The sequence below is a fragment of the Grampus griseus genome (assembly GCF_964374135.1).
Source record: "Grampus griseus genome assembly, chromosome: 8".
NCBI classification, from domain to species: Eukaryota; Metazoa; Chordata; class Mammalia; order Artiodactyla; family Delphinidae; genus Grampus; species Grampus griseus.
In genome coordinates this window covers 110,076,091-110,095,722 of record NC_139002.1, presented here as the reverse complement: position 1 = coordinate 110,095,722, position 19,632 = coordinate 110,076,091, and the positions used below count along the sequence as shown (strand labels likewise).

At 61.5% G+C, this 19,632-nt stretch overlaps 1 protein-coding gene across 3 annotated transcripts; it reads left to right on the top strand.

Moving 5' to 3' along the window:
- Positions 1-521: 521 nt before the first annotated feature.
- EPS8L2 (EPS8 signaling adaptor L2) lies at positions 522-18,749 on the top strand. Of its 3 annotated transcripts, none has more exons than XM_082660897.1 (21): positions 522-668; positions 3,070-3,162; positions 3,300-3,355; positions 4,155-4,219; positions 12,103-12,264; positions 12,676-12,825; positions 12,915-12,994; positions 13,108-13,250; positions 13,334-13,410; positions 13,579-13,705; positions 13,898-13,986; positions 14,087-14,161; positions 14,375-14,523; positions 14,641-14,773; positions 14,888-15,000; positions 16,326-16,431; positions 17,087-17,200; positions 17,469-17,538; positions 17,664-17,844; positions 17,957-18,089; positions 18,176-18,749. In XM_082660897.1, exons 2-21 carry the CDS (start codon positions 3,149-3,151, stop codon positions 18,257-18,259), a joined length of 2,121 nt encoding a protein of 706 aa, XP_082517023.1. In that variant the 5' UTR covers positions 522-668; positions 3,070-3,148; the 3' UTR covers positions 18,260-18,749. The 3 variants fall into 3 exon arrangements, with proteins under 3 accessions (XP_082517023.1, XP_082517021.1, XP_082517022.1); XM_082660895.1 differs by having other exon boundaries at positions 3,070-3,192; XM_082660896.1 differs by having other exon boundaries at positions 598-668; positions 3,132-3,192.
- The last annotated feature ends 883 nt before the right edge of the window (positions 18,750-19,632 follow it).

Below are 19,632 nucleotides of genomic sequence, written 5' to 3'. Positions count from 1 at the left end.
GAGGAGGTATCCCCGCCCCCGACCTGGCAAGCTCAGGGAGCTGGACTGCAGGACCTCTGGCCCATGGTCCTACCTTTGAGACTCACTCAGACTAAAGCCTGGCCCTAGCGCTCCCTCCAGACCAGAGGGGCCCCAGTGGAAGAGGATGGGACTCGGCCCCGGGTCCTGGGGCACCTGAGGCTGGGGGCACCTGGCAGGGGCAGGTCTGACCTCCCCAGGACTCCACGCCACTCCTCTGGGGTGCAGGCAGCTGGGCTTGCCCCGGGTAGATCTCAGAGCAGCGTCGGGGCGCGCTGTCACCCAGAGCACCCCAGCGAGGGATGGGCTCCAGGCCCCGCCCACCCGTCCACCAGCGCCCCCGCTTTAGGGGTGGGGTTTGCGCAGAGGGACCCGGGTGGCTGTGGGGACCGTCCGCGGGGAGCCGCGGTGGGGGCGGGGTCTGGAGCGGGGGCGGGGTGGGCGGGGCATCCACGTCCCACCCCCGCCCCTGCCCAGTGCCCGCCCGCGCACGGTGACTCTAACCTGCCGCTCAGGTTCCTCCCCGCGCCCCGCCCCGGCTCCTCCGCGCGTCCCTCTCTCCTCTGGAACCAGGCTCCGACAGACGGGCGGACAGACGCGCGGACTAAGGGACCAGTGGGCGACCAGGCGCGGGGCCGCGAGAGGAGCAGGTGAGTGCCCCGCCTAGCGCCCGCACCCGCTTCGGCCCTGGAGCCACAGGGGAGCCGAGCGCACGGAGGGCGGGCTGCCCGGGCCTCAGTTTCCCCAGGTGGCAGCGCGACGCGGGGCCCTGGCCTGGGTCTGCAGGCCGGGCCGGGGCGCATGGGGCATCGGGCGCGAGGGGCCGCGCCGGGCCCGCGGGCTTTCCCTGGGCTGGTGGCCGCAGCCGGGTTCCTGCGGCCTGGCCCGCCCCGTCCGGTCCTGGGGCGGCGCCGTGCGCTGGGGATGTTTGTAAGCCAGTGGCTTCTGAGTCAGCCGGCCGCCTCCCAGCCCTGGGGCTCGGTGGTAGGAACCCCCTCCTCCAGTGAAGCGGTGTTGAGGAGGTCAGCCCCTGCCCCTCAAAGGATCTGCACCACTGTTGCCGGGGCAGGCTGGGGGCTCCTCTGGCGTGCTAGCCGGCTTCCTGTGGGTCAGAGGCAGGCTGAAACGCAGGGCCAGGGAAGCATCGGGCCGGGGTCAGGCTCTCGGTTAAGGTTGGGGTGTGGGAGTTTCAGGGAGGAGGCTGGGGGCCGAGCTGCCGGGGCCTGTGTGCGTCGAACCTGGGCTGGGCTGGCCTGGGGCAGAGCATGTGCCTCAGGTGTCCCGGTGGCAGGGGAGGCGGGTGAGCAGGGTTCCTGGTGCTTCTGAAGTGCGCCACCGACCCCCTGTGCCCCACCCAGATGTGGTCAGCCCCAGCTGCGCTGGGAGGCCCAGCCCAGCTGGCGCCGCCTCTGCTCCCGCACCTCCCCCACGGCCTGTGGCGGGGCCTCTCCTGGCCCTGCCCAGTGCAGTCAGGGGTCCAGCGCCGCCCAGCTCTCCGCCTGCCTCTGCCTCCCAAGTGCAAGCTCGGCGCCCTGCTCCCCACCTACAGCGTCCCAGGCGTTTCCCTCCCCCAACCCGCAGGGCCCAGACCTGGGCACAGCCAGAGCCCCAGGGTCTCCCCCATCCCGGGCCCCACCTGGCTCCCTGGGCCTTAAGCTGACTGCTCCCCAAGGTCAGTCAGCTGCGAGCTGGAATTTGAACTTGGAGCTGGTCCCTCTGCCCTCTCTGCCCTACTGGGCCTCCTCGCCCTCCCCTGCCTGACCAGGCACCATACTCGGCCTTCCTTTGCACCCGGAAAATGACCACAGTGAAACCAAAGTGCAGCCTGGGCCCTGGGGCCCTCAGGGCTAGTGTCATCCCCACCCCAGTCAGCTGAAGAAGCCCCTTACTCCCCGCTGGAGCCGGCCTGTAAGTGGCCTCTCCCCCAGCTGCTCCCCAACCCAGATGCCTGGACCCACCTCCCTGGCTGGCCCTGAGGCCCCCCACCCCGCCCCCTAGGGGAGGCCGAATGTCACGACCTAGGTGTCTGTGTGCTCACAGGCCGCGGTTTCGCCCAGGTGCGTGTGTGTATCTGGACACACGTGCCCAGCACCCTCGGCTCAGCCCGCCAGGAATCCCATTAAGCAAACACTCGGGCTCACCTACTGAGGTCATGAGCATTCCGGACATTCTCCACGGACAGATGGACAGAGGAATCTGGCCAAGCCGGGACCCTCGGTGGCATGTGGGAGGGGGTAGCCTGAAGCCCCCGGATCCCTCACGCCTCCTGGGAGCCTTCCCTGTAGGTAGTACCTGGTCAAGCTACCAGGCACCAGGTACTACCTGCCCTGGATACCAGCACCCCTGGCTTGCGACCCAACCCTGCAGCCCCCTAAACAATGAAGCCGCAGGTGGATGGCATCACTGGTGACATCTGATGCGGCACAGTGTGGACCCAGAGGTCCCCACAGAGCACAGAATCCCACAGGACATGTCAGCCTGGCCCAGGGGCACCAGGCTCTGCTCACCCCTCAGAGGGTGGGCTCCGTCTGCGCTTCACTCTGGGCTCTGGGTCCCCGGGCCCCCTACCCTTCGCCCTGGGCTCCAGCCTCATCTTTTGCTGCCTTTCTCCCTTGTCTGGCTCCCACCTGCCTCAGGGCCTTTAAACATGCTGTTCCCTCTGCTTGGAAGGTGCCTCTTCCCCCGACCCCCCCTTCAGAGCCCCCAGGACATCTTCCTCGCAGCCCCACTCCAGACAGCCTCTGGGGGTGGGACCCCTCTGCTGGCACGTCCTGGGGGTCCCTGTAGAGGACCGAGGGTCCAGGGAGGGATGGGGCTGCAGTGAACACCAGCTGGGTTGTGGAGCAGGGGTGGTCCTGGTGTGTCCGGAAGGCAGGGCTCTGCTTCCTGAGGACTGCCTGCCCAGGCACCCTGGGGAATCTGGCCAGGCCATCGGCGCTCCAGGCCCTGGATCCAGGGAGGGATGGGGAGGGGACCCAGGCCCTGTGCTGGGGTAGCAAGGCCCCGGCCAGGTCACGATAAGGTGTCAGCTTGGCTCCCCTGTGCACTCAGGTGTGGGCCAGGCACTAAGCCCTGGACTCAGGCCACTCTGAGGTCTGCCCTCTCACCGCCAGCCACCGTCGAGGACGCCATGAGCCAATCAGGGTCCGTGAGCTGTTGCCCGGGTGCTGCCAAGTGAGCCCCCACCCCCACCCACTAGGCCCCCACCACCCGCTACCCACCCGTAGTCCCCAGGGAGGGGTGCGGCATGGGCCCCACCCTCACCAGCCCCTCCCCTGCAGTGGCAGCCTGGGCCGGTCTGACGGTGTGGCCAAGATGAGTGCCAAGGACCTGTTTGGTGAGTGAGGTTTGAGGACAAGAGGCCTCGGGGGCCAGCTCGGCTGGGAGGGTCTCGCCCACTCCCTTCTCCAGGGCTGTGCCAGGCCCCCACCCGGGGAGACGCAGGTCAGCCCTGGGCACCCAGAGAAGGCCCCTGGACCCTAGTCAACCAGCAGGTGCTCAGGTCCCTCCCCCAAACTCTGGCCACTGAATAGCCCTCCCCACAGTGAGCCAGTAAGGGGAGAGGCCTTACTAATAATTCAGGGAGCATCAATATTGATTCTCTGTGCTCTTCTCCGCCACCCGATCCTCCAGGGGCGGGGGCTCCTGCTGGACTGACTGCCAGGTGTCTGCTCTGGGAGGGCGGGGCCTGGCTGGCCCCCACCTCCCCCAGCTCTGACCCTCCCCCAGCCATGCAGTGCCACCTCTGGAAAGCAAGGACCCCCAGGGAGGGACAGGGAGAGGCAGGGAGATGGGAGCTGGGAGCTCTTGGAGTTGGGGGAAGCCCTGGACCAGACCCCTCCCCAGGAAGGTGGGCAGGGGGCCTCCAGGAAAGGAGGCTCAGCCTCCTGCATCCGCTCCAGGACAGACCCCAGACACAGTTGTGCCGTCACCACTCTGAGCTGGGGGTCCCTCCTGGGGCCCGAGGGAGCTCCATGTTCTGCCAGGAGGGGCCATCCCTCCATTCTGTGCCCTGTGTCCTTCCTGGAGGCCACAAAGGGCCCACAGAGCAGCCCTCCTCCCCTGCACTCTGCCCTCCCTGCGGCCCCATCTGGGGTCCCGCCGTCAGGGGTGAGTGACCGTGTCTCCTTATTCAGAGCAGAGGAAGAAGTACTCCAACTCCAATGTCATCATGCACGAGACCTCCCAGTACCACGTCCAGGTGAGCCCCTCACCCCACAGGGCACTCCTGTCCTCTGTGCTCTGGGATCCCCGGGCCTGTGGGGAAACTGAGGCCGGGGGAGAAGTGGTCCCACAGCAGGCAGCCTGTACTGGGCTCACCCCCAGAGCCTCCCTCCAGTCCTGGGGAGCTCCCGGTCTGAGGGGCACAGGAGCCCTGGGGCTACATCAGGGAGAGGGATGCCAGGGGCAACACAGGAAGGCAAGGACAGCTCTGGGTGCCCCTGGAAACCCCAGTGGGAGGGAAACTGTCATCCTGGCCTCACAACAGGGAGCCAGACTAGGAGGGAGGAGTTTCTGAGCTCCTGCAGGGATGTCCTCCACGGCTAATCCCACTCAGCCTGGACAGTCGAGATGGGTAGCTGCACTCTAGAGGAGCCGCCAGCTCCGAGGCCTTCGCTCCTAGGTCACTTTTAATTCACACTTAGAACTCAGGAAATACGTTTTTAAAATGACCTTCCTGCTCGTGGCAGCCGGCCAAGTTCCTGGTTCCTGGTCATCGTCCAAACCTGCAGGACAGCAGGGCTGGGAATGGCTGAAGTGGGAGGAGGGAGGGGGACCCAGGATCAGGAAGGTGGGGGGCCTGGACCAGGAAGGTGGGGAACCTGGACCAGGAAGGTGAGGAGCCCTGGACCAGGAAGCAGGGAGCCCTGGACCAGGAAGCGGGGAGCCCTGGACCAGGAAGGTGGGGAGCCCTGGACCAGGAAAGTGGGGAGCCCTGGACCAGGAAAGTGAGGAGCCTGGACCAGGAAGGTGGGGAGCCCTAGACCAGGAAGCGGGGAGCCCTGGACCAGGAAGGTGAGGAGCCCTGGACCGGGAAGCGGGGAGCCCTGGACCAGGAAGCGGGGAGCTCTGGACCAGGAAGGTGAGGGGCCTGGACCAGGAAGGTGGGGAGCCCTGGACCAGGAAGGTGAGGAGCTCTAGACCAGGAAGTGGGGAGCCCTGGACCAGGAAGGTGGGAGGCCTGGACCAGGAAGCGGGGAGCCCTAGACCAGGAAGGTGAGGAGCCTGGACCAGGAAGGTGGGGGGCCTGGACCAGGAAGCGGGGAGCCCTGGACCAGGAAGGTGGGGGGCCTGGACCAGGAAGGTGAGGAGCCCTGGACCAGGAAGTGGGGAGCCCTGCACCAGGAAGGTGGGGAGCCCTAGACCAGGAAGCGGGGAACCCTGGACCAGGAAGTGGGGAGCCCTGGACCAGGAAGGTGAGGGGCCTGGACCAGGAAGGTGAGGGGCCTGGACCAGGAAGCGGGAGCCCTGGACCAGGAAGGTGGGGAGCCCTGGACCAGGAAGCGGGGAACCCTGGACCAGGAAGCGGGGAGCCCTGGACCAGGAAGGTGAGGGGCCTGGACCAGGAAGGTGGGGAGCCCTGGACCAGGAAGTGGGGAGCCCTGGACCAGGAAGGTGAGGAGCCCTGGACCGGGAAGTGGGGAGCCCTGGACCAGGAAGGTGAGGAGCCCTGGACCAGGAAGCGGGGAGCCCTGGACCAGGAAGGTGGGGAGCCCTAGACCAGGAAGCGGGGAACCCTGGACCAGGAAGCGGGGAGCCCTGGACCAGGAAGGTGAGGGGCCTGGACCAGGAAGGTGGGGAGCCCTGGACCAGGAAGGTGGGGAGCCCTGGACCAGGAAGGTGAGGAGCTCTAGACCAGGAAGCGGGGAGCCCTGGACCAGGAAGGTGGGAGGCCTGGACCAGGAAGCGGGGAGCCCTAGACCAGGAAGGTGAGGAGCCTGGACCAGGAAGGTGGGGGGCCTGGACCAGGAAGCGGGAGCCCTGGACCAGGAAGGTGAGGAGCCCTGGACCAGGAAGCGGGGAGCCCTGGACCAGGAAGCGGGGAACCCTGGACCAGGAAGGTGGGGGGCCTGGACCAGGAAGGTGGGGGGCCTGGATCAGGAAGGTGGGGGGCCTGGACCAGGAAGGTAAGAACGTCCCTCCCCTTAGAACCCTCCATGCCCACAGAAGCCAGGTGAGTCACTGCTTTCTGAGCCTCAGTCTTCTCCTCTGTACAGTGGGTGCAATGAGACATGGGAGTCCCTAGGGCTCTTGCATTGGGCTGTGTTGCCGATCAGCCCTCGCTGCCAACCTGGGCAGGCAGGGGCCATCTTGTGTGGTCAGCTCATGACTGCTGCAGGCTCAGCGTCCAAGGGCCGCTCTGCCACCTCTCTGTGGGAAGGACTTTGCCCTCCTTGGTGAGGAGCCACCTGTGCCAGCGGGGCCTCCCAGCCCTTCTCCTAGACTTTGGTCCAGGCTAGCCTGTGGAAGGACCCCAGGCTGGGGCCACCTCTCCTGCCTGCCCAGCAGCCAGCAAGGCTGGGGATGTGGGCAGGTTTGCTGACCCCTCCCGGATGATGAAGCTGAGGCCAAGAGGGAGGGTGAGAGGTGGTGGCCATGGGAGGGGGGGCACCGAAGCCTTGTGGGTTTGTTTATTTATTTATTTATTTATTTATATGGCTGCGTTGGGTCTTCGTTGAGGTACGCAGGCTTTTCATTGCGGTGGCTTCTCTTGTTGCGGAGCACGGGCTCTAGGCATGTGGGCTTCAATAGTTGTGGCGCACTGGCTCAGTAGTTGTGGGGCAAGGGCTTAGTTGCTCCGTGGCATGTGGGATCTTCCCGGACCAGGGCTTGAACTCGTGTCCCCTGCATCGGCAAGTGGATTCTTAACCATCTGCGCCGCCAGGGATGTCTCAGCATTTGTTTTATGTGATTGAATTTTTGTGTAGTGATTGAGTATCCTGAGACCTTGCTGAATTCATTTACTTGTTTCAGGAATTGCTTATAGATTCATTGGATTTTTTTATGTACGCAATCATTTTGTCTGAAAATACAGTACTTAATTTCTTAATTTTAGCCACTTTGTTTTCCTTGCTTTATTGCCCTGGCTAGAACTACCAGGACAGTGCTCAATAAAAGTAATGATAGTGGACATCCTTGCCTGTGTCCAATCTTAGAAGAGAGTATTCAGAATTCCCCGTTTTATAAGCTGTATGTTTTTGTAGATACCCTTTACTAGAATGGGGAAGTTCCTTTCTATTCTTTGTTTGCTGAGAACTTTTATCATGAAAGTTGTTGAATTTTATCAAATGCTTTCTCAATTGAAATGTATTTACTTAGTTAATGTAATGAATCATGCTGATTTTTTAAAATGTGGAACCAACCTTGCATTTCTAGGATAAACTTCATTTACTAATGGTTTATTATCCTTTTCATGTATTGACTTGACAAGACTAATTTGCTACTATTTTGTTAAGGTTTTTTTTTTTTTTTTTTACGGTACGCGGGCCTCTCACTGCTGTGGCCTCTCCTGTTGGGGAGCACAGGCTCCGGACGTGCAGGCTCAGCGGCCATGGCTCACGGGCCCAGCTGCTCCACGGCATGTGGGATCTTCCCAGACCGGGGCACGAACCCGTGTCCCCTGCATCGGCAGGCGGACTCTCAACCACTGCGCCACCAGGGAAGCCCATTAAGGATTTTTTTGCATTAATATTTATTAGAACATTGATCTACAATTTTCTTTTCCTGCAGTGCCCTTGGCAGGTTTGGGTATCAGAGTTCTGCTGGCCTTATACAATGAGTGGAGAAATGTTCCTGCTCCTCTAGTCTCTTCAGAGAGAGTTTATGGAAGGTTGCTGTGATTTCCCTCTTAAGTATTTGTTAGGATCCACCTGTGAGGCCCTGAATACAGGGCTTCCTTTGGGGGAAGTTTTCTTTTATTATAAACTCACTTTTATGCCCGTATGATCTGTAGTGATGTCCCCTCGCTCCTTCTGGTTATTGATCATTTGTGTTTTCTCTATTTTTTTCTTGGTCAGTCTTGCTAAGTGTTTATCAATTTCATCAGTCTTTTCAGAACCAACCTTGGGCTCTGTTGATTTTTCTCTGTTGTTTGTGTATTTTACTAGTTCATTGGTTTCTGCTCTTAGTTTCCTTCTTTTCACTTACTCTGGGCTTCATGTGATTGTCATTTTCTAGCTTCTGAAGAGGAATGCCCAGACCATTGATAGCAAGTCTTTCTTCTTCTCTGCCATTCATTTAAAGCTATAAAGCCCCTCTAAGTACTGCTGTAGCTATCTTCTTCCACAAGTTTTTTTTTTTTCTTCCACAAGTTTTGATGTGCTTGTTTTTATTATTGTTCAGCTCAGAATATTTTCTTTTTTAAAATTTTATTTTATTGGAGTATAGTTGATTTATAATGTTGTGTTAGTTTCAGATGTACAGCAAAGTGATTCAATTATACATATACATGTATTCCTTCTTTTTCAGATTCTTTTCCATTATAGGTTATTACAAGATATTGAATATAATTCCCTATGCTACACAGTGGGTCCTTGTTGGTTATCTATTTTATATATAGTAGTGTGTGTACGTTAATCCCAACCTCCTACTTTATCCCTTCCCCACCTTTCCCCTTTGGTAACCATAAGTTTTTTTTCGAAATCTGTGAGTCTGTTTCTGTTGTGTAAGTAAGTTCATTTGTATCATTTTTTTTAAATTAGATTCCACATATGAGTGATAACCTATGATATTTGTCTTTCTCTGTCTGACTTACTTCACTTATTTATTTTTTTAAATAAATTTATTTATTTATTTACTTACTTTTGGCTGCGTTGGGTCTTCGTCGCTGCGCGCGGGCTTTCTCTAGTTGCGGTGAGCGGGGGCTACTCTTCGTTGCGGTGCGCGGGCTTCTCATTGCGGTGGCTCCTCTTGTTGTGGAAGGCAGGGTCTAGGCTCATGGGCTTCGGCAGCTGTGGCACGCAGGCTCAGTAGCTGCAGTGCACGGGCTTAGTTGCTTCACGGCATGTGAGATCTTCCCAGACCAGGGCTCGAACCCATGTCCCCTGCATTGGCAAGCAGATCCTTAACCACTGTGCCACCAGGGAAGCCCCTGACTTCCTTCACTTAGTATGATCATCTCTAGGTCCACCCATGTTGCTGTGACTCAGAACATTTTCTAAATTTACTTGTAACTTCTTTGACCCATGGGTTGTTTAGACTTCTCTTCTTTTTAAGCATTTAACCATGTAAGCATTTATAGGTATAAATTTCCCCTTAGCGTTGCTTTTGCTGCATCCCATAAGTTTTGATATGTTGTGTTTCTATTTTCATTTGTCTCTAGATATTTTCTTATTTCCCCTGTGATTTCCTCTTTCACTCATTTGTTGTTGAAAAGTGTGCTGTTTAACTTTTACAAATATGGACCCATGATTTATTTAGAAGTGTGTTGCTTAATTTCCCATTAATAGGGATTTGTAGTTATCGTTCTGTTATGGATTTCTAATTGAATCCCATTCTGGGCAGAGAATACGCTCCGTATGTTTTCAGTCATTTGGAGTGCACGGGCAGCATGGGTGGGATGGTTTGGCTGTGCAGTATTTTGCTGACGACGCGCCTCATGCAGACAGACCAGCTGCCTGATAGTCACTGCACGTTTCTGCCCACTCTCTTTCTTTTCTTTTCTTTTAAAAAATATTTATTTATTTGTTTATTTGTTTATGGCCGCGTTGGACCTTAGTTGCTGCACACAGGCTTCTCTCTTGATGTGGCGTGCAGACTCTAGAGCACGTGGGCTTAGTTGCCTGCGGCATGTGGGATCTTAGTTCCCCGACCAGGGATGGAACCCACGTGCCCTGCATTGGAAGGCAGATTCTCAACCACTGGACCACCAGGGAAGTCCCTCTTTTTTTTTTTTTTTAATATTTAGTTATTTACTTATTTATTTTGGCTGCACCAGGTCTTAGCTGCAGCATGTGGGATCTTCGTTGCGGCATGCGGGATCTTTTAGTTGCAGCATGCAGGCTCATGGTTGCGGCATGCTAACTCTTAGTTGCAGCGTGCATGTGGGATCTAGTGCCCCAAACAGGGATCGAACCCGGGTCCCCTGCACTGGGAGCGCAGAGTCTTATCCACTGGACCACCAGGGAATTCCCCTGCCCAGTCTCTTTCTAACCTGCCCATGGACATGTAGGTTGGCCTCCAAGAGTTGTGCAGGGAGCAGCCTTGTACCCGTGCCACATTCTACACGTGTGCAGGTTGCCTTGAGATTGTAAGAGGGAAGCATGTGGGCTGGTCCAGTGTCATCAACTCCTCCCCAGAGCAGCCAGGCGAGTGCGGAGCAAGGGTTCCTCCTTCTCCACGTCTTAACCAGCCAGTGTAACCCGCAAGGGCTTGATAGTGCTGGGCAACAGAATAAGCGAAAACTCATTCCGAAAGTCATAGTCTCCAGCTTCAATGTGCAATTCTTGTATTGAATGAGTCTGCATATATACGTGTGTGTATATATATATACTTTTTGGCCGCACCGTGCAGCCTGTGGGATCTTAGTTCCCCAACCAGGGATTGAACCCGGGCCCTCAGCAATGAAAGCGCAGAGTCCTAACCCCTGGACCACCAGGAAATTCCCCTGTGTATAATTTTCTATATTAAAAGGTTACTTATATTTATTTTCCTACAGACTCTGTGTTCATACCTTTTGTCAATTTTTCTATTGAGCTGTTAATCTTTTACTTATTTACATATTCTTTCATTCTTTTTTCATTTATCGTTGGTATCCTTAATTATTAAACAAAATAGAGCTTTTAACAAAGTAAGAACTGTCATTGTAATGCATGTTGGCCTTTTCCTGTATCAAGAAAATTAGCCTACATCACCTCCATTATATCTATTATTATATCTGTAGGGGGTTTTTTATATACTTTGTATGTGGTACTTTTTTTCAGGCAGAAATTTTTTTTTTTATTAAGTCAAATTTATTGGTCTTGTCTTTTTATTACCTTTTTTTTTTTTCGTGGCCCCACCGCGTGGCATGCGGGATCCTAGTTCCCTAACCAGGGATCGAACCCACGCCCCTGCAGTTGAAGCTCAGAGTTTTAACCACTGGACCACCAGGGAAGTCCCGGCCTTGTCTTCTGAGCATCTGGATTTTCTTCCTTGCTTAGCAAAGTCCCCCAGTGAAGAAGGCCTTCCTGAGATTATCAGAAGTTACCTAGTATTTCCTACTAGCACTTTCATGCTTCCATGTTCTGTGGTTAAGCCTTAACTGCCTGGAGTTTCTGTGAGTGTTCACCCCGCTGCCCCAGCATTGTCTACTGAATTCAGCAAAGGTCAGCGAGGACACATGCGGGATCCTGGAAGGAGGAGGGGCCTGAGCCAGCCTTGGAGAGAGAGGAGCGGGGCGGGCCAGGGGTCCCCATGGGCTGCTCGTTCATTCCCATCACATTCACTGGGGGCCTGCTGGGGGCCCAGCACTGTCACAGGCGCCGGGGAGGCAGCAGACAGAAAGCAAACGAAGGAGCATGTCGTGTCCAGCATAGAGTCGGATGATGATAAACACGAGGGCAGGTCGGGGGCGTGCTGAAAGTGAGCCCGTGGCCAGGCAGGCAGGAAGGTAGTGTCCGCGCACAGTCTGGAAGGAAGAGCGGGCTGGGGGAGACGGGGCTCGGGCAGAGGTGGCATGTGCCAAGGCCCTGTCGTGAGCCTGCACCAGGGCTGCTGGAGGGGCAGGGAGCCTGGTCCCGGAGCCCAGTGGCAGATGTGGGTGGGCTGGGGGCTGTGTGTGTAGGGCTGCCAAGGGGTTTGCCAGGGCACGTCCATGGCCCCCACAGACATCCCCCAAGGAGAGCAGAGGACCCCCAAGGTGGGGCTTTGTCTCTTCAGACCCCCAGGGCAGGGATGTTCCCCTCAGACCCCCAGGGTTAGTTGTGACCCCCTCAGACCCCCAGGGTTGACTATGACCCCTCGGACCCCCCAGGGCTGGCTGTGGCCCCATCAGACCCCCAAGGTTGGCCCTAGCCCCTCAGAGCCCCAGGGCACAGCCCCTTGGCCCTGGTTCTTGGCACCAGGAGGGCTCCACCCAGAGTGACCCCCTGCCTGCCCACCCAGCACTTGGCCACGTTCATCATGGACAAGAGTGAGGCCATTGTGTCCGTGGAAGATGCCATCCGGAAGCTGGTGCAGCTGAGCTCCAAGGAGAAGATCTGGACACAGGAGATGCTGCTGCAGGTCAACGACCAGTCGCTGCGGCTGCTGGACATCGAATCCCAGGTATGGTGGCAGCAGGAGGGAGGGCGTTCGCCCATCCTGCAAGGCAGGCACAGGCAGTGACCCAGACACACTGGGCCTCTGTGGGAGAGGGAGCAGGCCGAGGGCCGAGAGTACAGGGGAGCCACGTCACACAGGGACACGTCCACCTCGCAGAGCTTCTCCACCGGCTGTACCGAGGCGGGGCCCGTTGTGTGCACGTTGCCCCGTGGGGTCCGTGTCCATGTCCAGGCCACGTTCCTTTTCCGTGCCATATCCGTGGCGTGAACGCCACAGGCCACGCCCACAGTCAGCCCGTGTCCCCGGCATCCGCTCCTCGGGTCTTCCCCGTGCCCATGGCCGTGAGCCCTCCTCTGTGTCTGGGACTCTCGCCATGCACCATGGCGAGCCTGGTCCCAGCCGCCTGTCCCCCAGGAGGAGCTGGAGAACTTCCCGCTGCCGACCGTGCGGCACAGCCAGACGGTGCTGAACCAGCTACGCTACCCATCGGTGCTTCTGCTTGTGTGCCAGGACTCAGACCAGAGCAAGCCCGACGTCCACTTCTTCCACTGCGACGAGGTGGAGGTGAGGGCCGGGCAGTGGGGGGCGGGATAGGCGCGGGGCGGGGAGCCCAGATCCCTCCGGAGAGCCAGCCTGATGCCCCGTCCCCCCAGGCGGAGCTGGTGCACGAGGACATCGAGAGCGCGCTGGCCGACTGCCGCCTGGGGAAGAAGATGCGGCCACAGACCCTCAAGTAGGGGGAGGGAGGAGGGGCGGGGGGAGGGGCGGGGGAGGAGGGGCGAGGGGCAGGGCCGGGCCTGGGGCTGGGACTGCGGCCAGGCTCAGCGGCCCTTCGTCCCACTTCAGGGGCCACCAGGAGAAGATCCGGCAGCGGCAGTCCGTCCTGCCCCCGGCCCAGGGCCCAGCCCCCATCCCCTTCCAGCGCTACGGCAGGGACTCGCCCTCCACCAAGAACCGAGTGGACCTGCCCATGCCGCTCAGAGACCCAGGTGGGCCGAGGAGGATGGGCTGGGGGCGGCAGCAGGGTTGGGGTGGGGGGGGCTCAGTCAGCAGCAGCTCTGCTCCCGAACAGGCTTTCGCACTTGGGAGTCGCAGGCGCAGGACGAGGAACCGAGGGCCGTGCTGGCTCAGAAGATCGAGAAGGAGACGGTGGGTCTCGGGCCGGCAGGACCTCCCACCCACTCCGGGCTCCTGGGGCCAACCCCCAGCCAGCACCCACCCCCTCCCCCAGGCCAGGGGCCAAGAGGCAGCGGGTTGGGGTGTCCCTGCAGCGGGTGGGGCTCCGGAGGCTGACCCCTGCCCCTGCTCTGACCCCAGCAAATCCTCAACTGCGCCCTGGACGACATCGAGTGGTTCGTGGCTCGGCTGCAGAAGGCTGCTGAGGCTTTCAAGCAGCTGAACCAGCGCAAGAAGGGGAAGAAGAAGGGGAAGAAGGGGCCGGCAGGTGCGGGGCAGGGGGTGGGGGGCACCGGACAGGGGAGGGGCATCGGGGTGGACACAGGAGTGGAGGTGGGGAGCCCAGTGGCCACTGAGTGGAGCAAGGCCCAGTCTCAGCGGGTGGGGAACACTAGACTGAGGCCAGACCCGCCGGGGCAGCGACGGGCCGGCCAGGCTCACCCCCCAACCCCCTGTCCAGAGGGCGTCCTCACGCTGCGAGCACGGCCCCCCTCCGAGGCCGAGTTTGTTGACTGTTTCCGGAAGACCAAGCTGGCCATCAACCTGCTTGTGAGTACGGCGGCCCACCCCATCCCTCCGAGCTGATGTTGTGGGTGGGGTGCCCTGTCCCTGGTGCCACCCCACAGGTCGGCCTGCTCCCTGCCCACAGGCCAAGCTGCAGAAGCACATCCAGAATCCTAGCGCAGCCGAGCTGGTGCACTTCCTCTTCGGGCCTCTGGATCTGGTGCCTGGGGCTGGGGGGGAGGCAGGGGCTGGGGCGGGGGAGCGGGGGCCTGGGGGGCTTGCCCCTGACTTGGGGGGAAGCAAGTGCCTACCTTGGGCAGTGGGCTGGGGCCGGCGTCTGCACTCGGAGTGGGGGGCGCAGTGGGCAGGCCAGTGGTGTTGCAGGCAGGCGCAGGGTGTGGGGGGGGGCCTCTGACGCCCCGCTGTGCCCCAGATCGTCAGCACCTGTGGTGGCCCAGACATTGCTCGCTCCGTCTACAGCCCCCTGCTCTCCCGAGACACTGTGGGCTTCCTGCGCGGCCACCTGGTCCCCAAGGAGATGGCGCTGTGGGAGTCCCTGGGGGAGACCTGGACACGACCCCGGTAGGGTGGTGGCATGGGGCGCACACCAGGATGGGTCCCTCGGCGGGCGGGCTGGGGGTCCTGGGTGGGGCCAGCTCTGGTGGGTGGCCCAGCTGACCCCAGGACCTCCCACCCCAGCTCCGAGTGGCCTCGGGAGCCGCAGGTGCCCCCCTACGTGCCCAAGTTCCAGAGCGGCTGGGAGCCACCACTGGACGTGCTGCAGGAGGCCCCCTGGGAGGTGGAGGGGCTGGCATCAGCCCCCGCTGATGAGGTCAGAGCGCCCGCAGCCCCGCTTGCACTCCACCCCCGCCCACTGCCCTCACCACCCCGCCCTCCTGGCCCAGCCCCTGCTTCACACCAAGTCCCAGTGTCCGCTTCCCCACAGCCAGCTCCAGTGAGCCGCACGTCCTTCAGAAACTCCCCAAAGCATGGCCTCGCATCTGAGCCCACACCCCAGGGAGACGTCCTCCCCCAAGTCGGCTCCCCACATGCTCACAGGTAAGCTCTGCTCAAAGTGAGGGAGTGTGACGCTCACCCCTCAAATCACGGAGGCTCTGCTATGGGTACACTGCCACCAGGTGGCAGCAAACGCGTTTTTCACGACCGTCAAAATACCGCTTTCCACGCTAGAGCCGGGTTTCCTCTCAACTTTGTGGTGTACAGTTGAGGGGAAAATGTCGAAAGCGCCCATAAAGTGCTTAGGTGACGTACCTAATACGTCATCTCTTTTTGTTTCTCCACGTTTATGCTTTAGAATCATGGTTAGAAATGTACTAAACCACTGAACTCAAACGGTCTCAACGATCCCAGTTGCCCTGGTGGGGCTGATTTAGGCCCAGCCGCAGAGCCGGAGGAGGAGACCGATGGTCTGGGTGGGCCTCTCTCCCTCTGGCCGCACACACTTCCACAGACCATGTCTTACAGCCCCAGGGCCTGGGGGAGTCCCCATCCTTCCTCCCCTCCCCTCCTACTTTCTGTTCTCAGCCCTGGCCCAGGACCTGCCTGGGGAGCTCATTACCCACCAGACCCCAGGATTCAGTCTCAGGAGGGGAGGGGCTTGGAATCCATGTTCTGAACAAGTGTGCCCCTCCCTGTGCCCCACCAGCCTGATGCCCTGGTCCCTGGCCTAGGGCCGCCTTCAAGAAACATTTTCATCCTTTTACCTCCAGCCCCTGACCAGTCCACCCTGGCCAATCCTGACACAGCCCCCCACCAGGGCCCCAGAGGCTGCCCCAGCCCCAGAGCCCCCACTTCCCCAGGGTCCCGAGCCCTGCACCTGTATGAGGGGTGGCCTCGTGATCAGGGGCCAGACTGACCAGAAGGGATGGCCCAGCACGGGTGGCAGGCACAGGCCTGCTCCGTGCAGGAGCTGGGACACCCTGGGACCCTGCAGCCCACGGGCGGCCCTGCATCGTGTCTGCAGTGCCAGAGGGACTATGGCTCTGAAAGCATCCGGCCCTCCCCCGATGGTCAGCCACTTTCCAGGGACGGCCTGTCCTTTCTCGGGTACACGCCTGGCTCTAGATCCCCTGGGGGGCTGGACCTGGAGACCCCTAGGCCTCCAGGGCTAGGGGCTAGGGCAGGGCAGGCCTTGCTGTGCCCACAGACCCTTGCATTCCATCCGCCTCCGCTGCCCCCCCACGCAGGGGGCCCCAGACGCAACGGGGCTGTCACAGTTTCCATCCCAGCTGACAGTCGCAGCCGCTGTGCCGCAGAACAGGACGCAGCCGTTCACCTGGGAAGCTGCTGCCCCTGGCCCTCCCCCAGGCCCAGGAAGAGACCCCAGCCCAGCCCTGAGCCTCAGCCCCTCCCATTCCACACAGGGGCTACGAACCCGCACCGGCCATGGCCAAGTACGTCAAGGTCCTCTACGACTTCACAGCCCGCAACGCGAACGAGCTGTCGGTGCTCAAGGACGAGGTCCTGGAGGTGAGTGGGGGCCGGGGAGCGGGCGGTGGTCCAGAGGTGGGATCTGCCTGACCCCAGGGCTCCACTCTGGGTCAGCAGCCTGGCACCTGCCCCAGCACAGCTGAGGGGCCTCCCTGTCTTGGGGATCTCAGAGGGAGCCCAAGGGCCCCTGGGCTGGGCTGGGCTCGGGCTGAAGGGTGGGGTGGGGTGGGGTGGGGTGGGGTGGGGTGGGGTGGGCCCTCCCTGTGCCAAGTGGGGGATCCCCCAATCCAGCAGGGGCTTGTCATTCATGCCCACCCCGGGAGCCCCCTCAAGGCACTTTCCGAGTTTTGTGTCCTGAATCCAGGCCACCCGCTGGGGGACAGAAAGTGGAGCAGCTGGAGGGGGGGGTGATCTATATCCACAACCACACTAGAGGCTTAGGAGGCTGCTGGGAGGGACGGGGAGGGGGGTGGCCCCTATGGATGGGTGGGAGGCCAGGTGGGCCAGGGGCACCTGGAGGGGGTGTGTAGAATGGGGGGGGCAGGCTCAGGGGGGACTCTGGAGCTCTCTCTGGCCCATCGGTAAACAGGGGCTCACACGGGCGGTCCCAGCACCCATCACTGGTGCCTATGGCAGGGCCGGGGCGGAGCGGGCGCTGTGGGTCAGGGGTGATGCGGGGGTGCGGCGCCCACAGGTGCTGGAAGGCGACCACCAGTGGTGGAAGCTTCGAAATCGCAGCGGCCAGGCAGGCTATGTGCCGGGCAACATCCTCGCCGAGACCCGGCCGGAGGACGCCCTCCTGGAGCAGGTGAGGCGGAGGTCTGCTCTGTCCTGCTGCGGGGTCAGGCCGGGTGGCGGGGGGTTGGTGGGGGGTGGGCAGAGAAAGACCGGCCCGGAGCCTGGACCCCGCGGCTATAGGGGCTGGTGCGGGGGCTCCCCGGCTCCGGGCTGAGTCTGGGAAGGTGGGGGGCTGGGCAGGTCCTGGGAGGTGGGGGAGGAGGGGCGGGGAGGGGTGCCGGGAGGGATGATAAGCTGACCTAATGGCGCCCCCACCTCCCCTCTTGTTCACCCTGCAGGGGGGGAAATACTGGGGTCCTGCCAGCCCAACCCACAAGCTGACCCCAGGCTTTGCCGGGAACAAAGGCGGTGAGGGATGGGGCCGCCAGACCCTACGGGCGGGGGTGGGGGGGCCCAGAGCCAGCGGGGGAGGCGGTGGGGAGGGGAGCCCCGGGTACGCGCGGGGCAGGCCTGAGCCGCCTGGCGCCCCGCAGAGCTGATGCATCACATGGACGAGGTCAACGACGAGCTCATCAAGAAGATCAGCCACATCAAGGCGCAGCCGACGCGGCACTTCCGCGTGGAGCGCAGCCAGCCGGTGCACCTGCCGCTCACCTACGAGTCCGGCCCCATCGAGGTCCGCGCCTGGCTGGAAGCCAAGGCCTTCAGCGCCCGGTGAGCCGAGGGGCGCACGGGGCGGGCAGGGGGCGGGCGCGGCGGCCGCCACGCCCACGGCCAGGGCCCCGCCCTCACGCCCCCCTCCCCGCCCCCTGCCCCCCGCCCCCAGGATCGTGGAGAACCTGGGCATCCTGACGGGGCCCCAGCTCTTCTCGCTCAACAAGGACGAGCTGCGGAAGGTGTGCGGGGAGGAGGGCGCCCGCGTGTACAGCCAGCTCACCGTACAGAAGGCCGTCCTGGAGGTGAGCCGCCCCGCCCTTCGCTCCCCGCGCGCCCCGGGAAGGGGGGCTGGCGGGACACTGACCTGCGGGTCCCCCGGCTCCCGCAGAAGCAGCAAGGTGGGTCGGAGCTGGAGGAGCTCATGAGCAAGTTCCATTCCAAGAACCAGAGGCGGGCGGAGGAAGACAGCTAAGGCCCGCGGCGGGGCGCACGGCCCGCGGCGGGGCCCGCCTCCGCGGCTGGAGTATTATTTTTGTACGTGTACGTATTTCGGACCGTGGACTCGGACGGAGAGTCGTGCCGGCTGGGGACCGGCTCGCCCGCCTCGTGGCACGTGGGGCCTGTCCTCCAGCTCAGCGGTGCCCCGGCCCACACTCCCCACCTGCCCCGATGCCCACCGTAGCCAAACTTGCCACCAGGTGGTGCCGGCCCCTCGTCCGCCCGCCCGCTGAGGCCAGAGCTGTGCCGGCCCCAGGCCCGGCCCTACCCTTCCCCACAGCTCTCCCTGAGGCCACAGAACCCACACACGCACCCTGGGAGGGGGCAGGGGACTTTCCTCTGGCCGCCTCCGTCCACACAAGGGTTTCTCCCAGCGCAGGTGACTCAGGCCCTGCCGCCGTCCCCACGGCCCCCTGCAACCTCTGCATCCCCATACCTCCAGCTGGCCGGCTGCCGGCCACCAGGGCAGCAGACCCCAGCCACACAGCTGCCCTTGGCTCTGAACTGGGTGGGCTGGGGGACTCCGGCCCCACTGGGGTGGGGGGCATGCCGTTCTCCCTTCACCACCTGGAGGATCAAGGATGGACTGAACACCACTCACCCGAGTTCTGGCCTTGGGCACCCCTCAGCCCCACCCCAGCCCTGCCCGCTCCCCCCTCCGCAGAGCCGGAAGGGAACTTTCTCTGAGCAAGTTTCAGGCCAGTCTTGCCTGGCGTGCTGTGTGCGGGGTGGGTGGGTCTTGGAGCCCTGGACTCTGCGGGTCGCACCCCAGCGAGGAAAGGTGACCACGGCTCAGAATCCATATCATTAAAGCACTTAAGCCTCCCAGCAGCCCTGTGTCTGTCTGTCTGTCTGTCTCCTGGAGCCCCCCGGGATTGCGCCTTTGGAAGAGCTCCCGAGCAGAGGCAGGCTGTGGCCAGGCGGGGCTGGGGATGTTCCCAGTGAGCTGCTCACCCCTGGACCCAAGTGGGGGGCCCAGGACACCCTCCCCTCCACACCCTTGCGAGAGGGCCCAGAGGACACTCCTGGGAGCTGGGGGCTGAGAGGGGGGCCCTGCCCACTGATGTCCGTCCAGAAGGCCCGAGTGGGAGTAGTGGGGAGCAGGGCTGCCAAGCCTCCAGGGAGGGAGGGGGCGTGAGTCACAGGAGCAAGACGGAAGCTAGATTTAGAGAACTTAGCCCAAGCTGAGGGAGTTGCCCCAGAAGAGGGCGTGGGCCTGCAGGGCCGGGCAGATGGCCAGCTGGGACGGGGTCCGTGCAGGAGCGGAGGGGTCCCTGAGCACACAGCGTGCAGCTCTCCGCACCACGCAGGCTTCCGGCCACCTGGCCATGAGCGAACTTGGGCCCC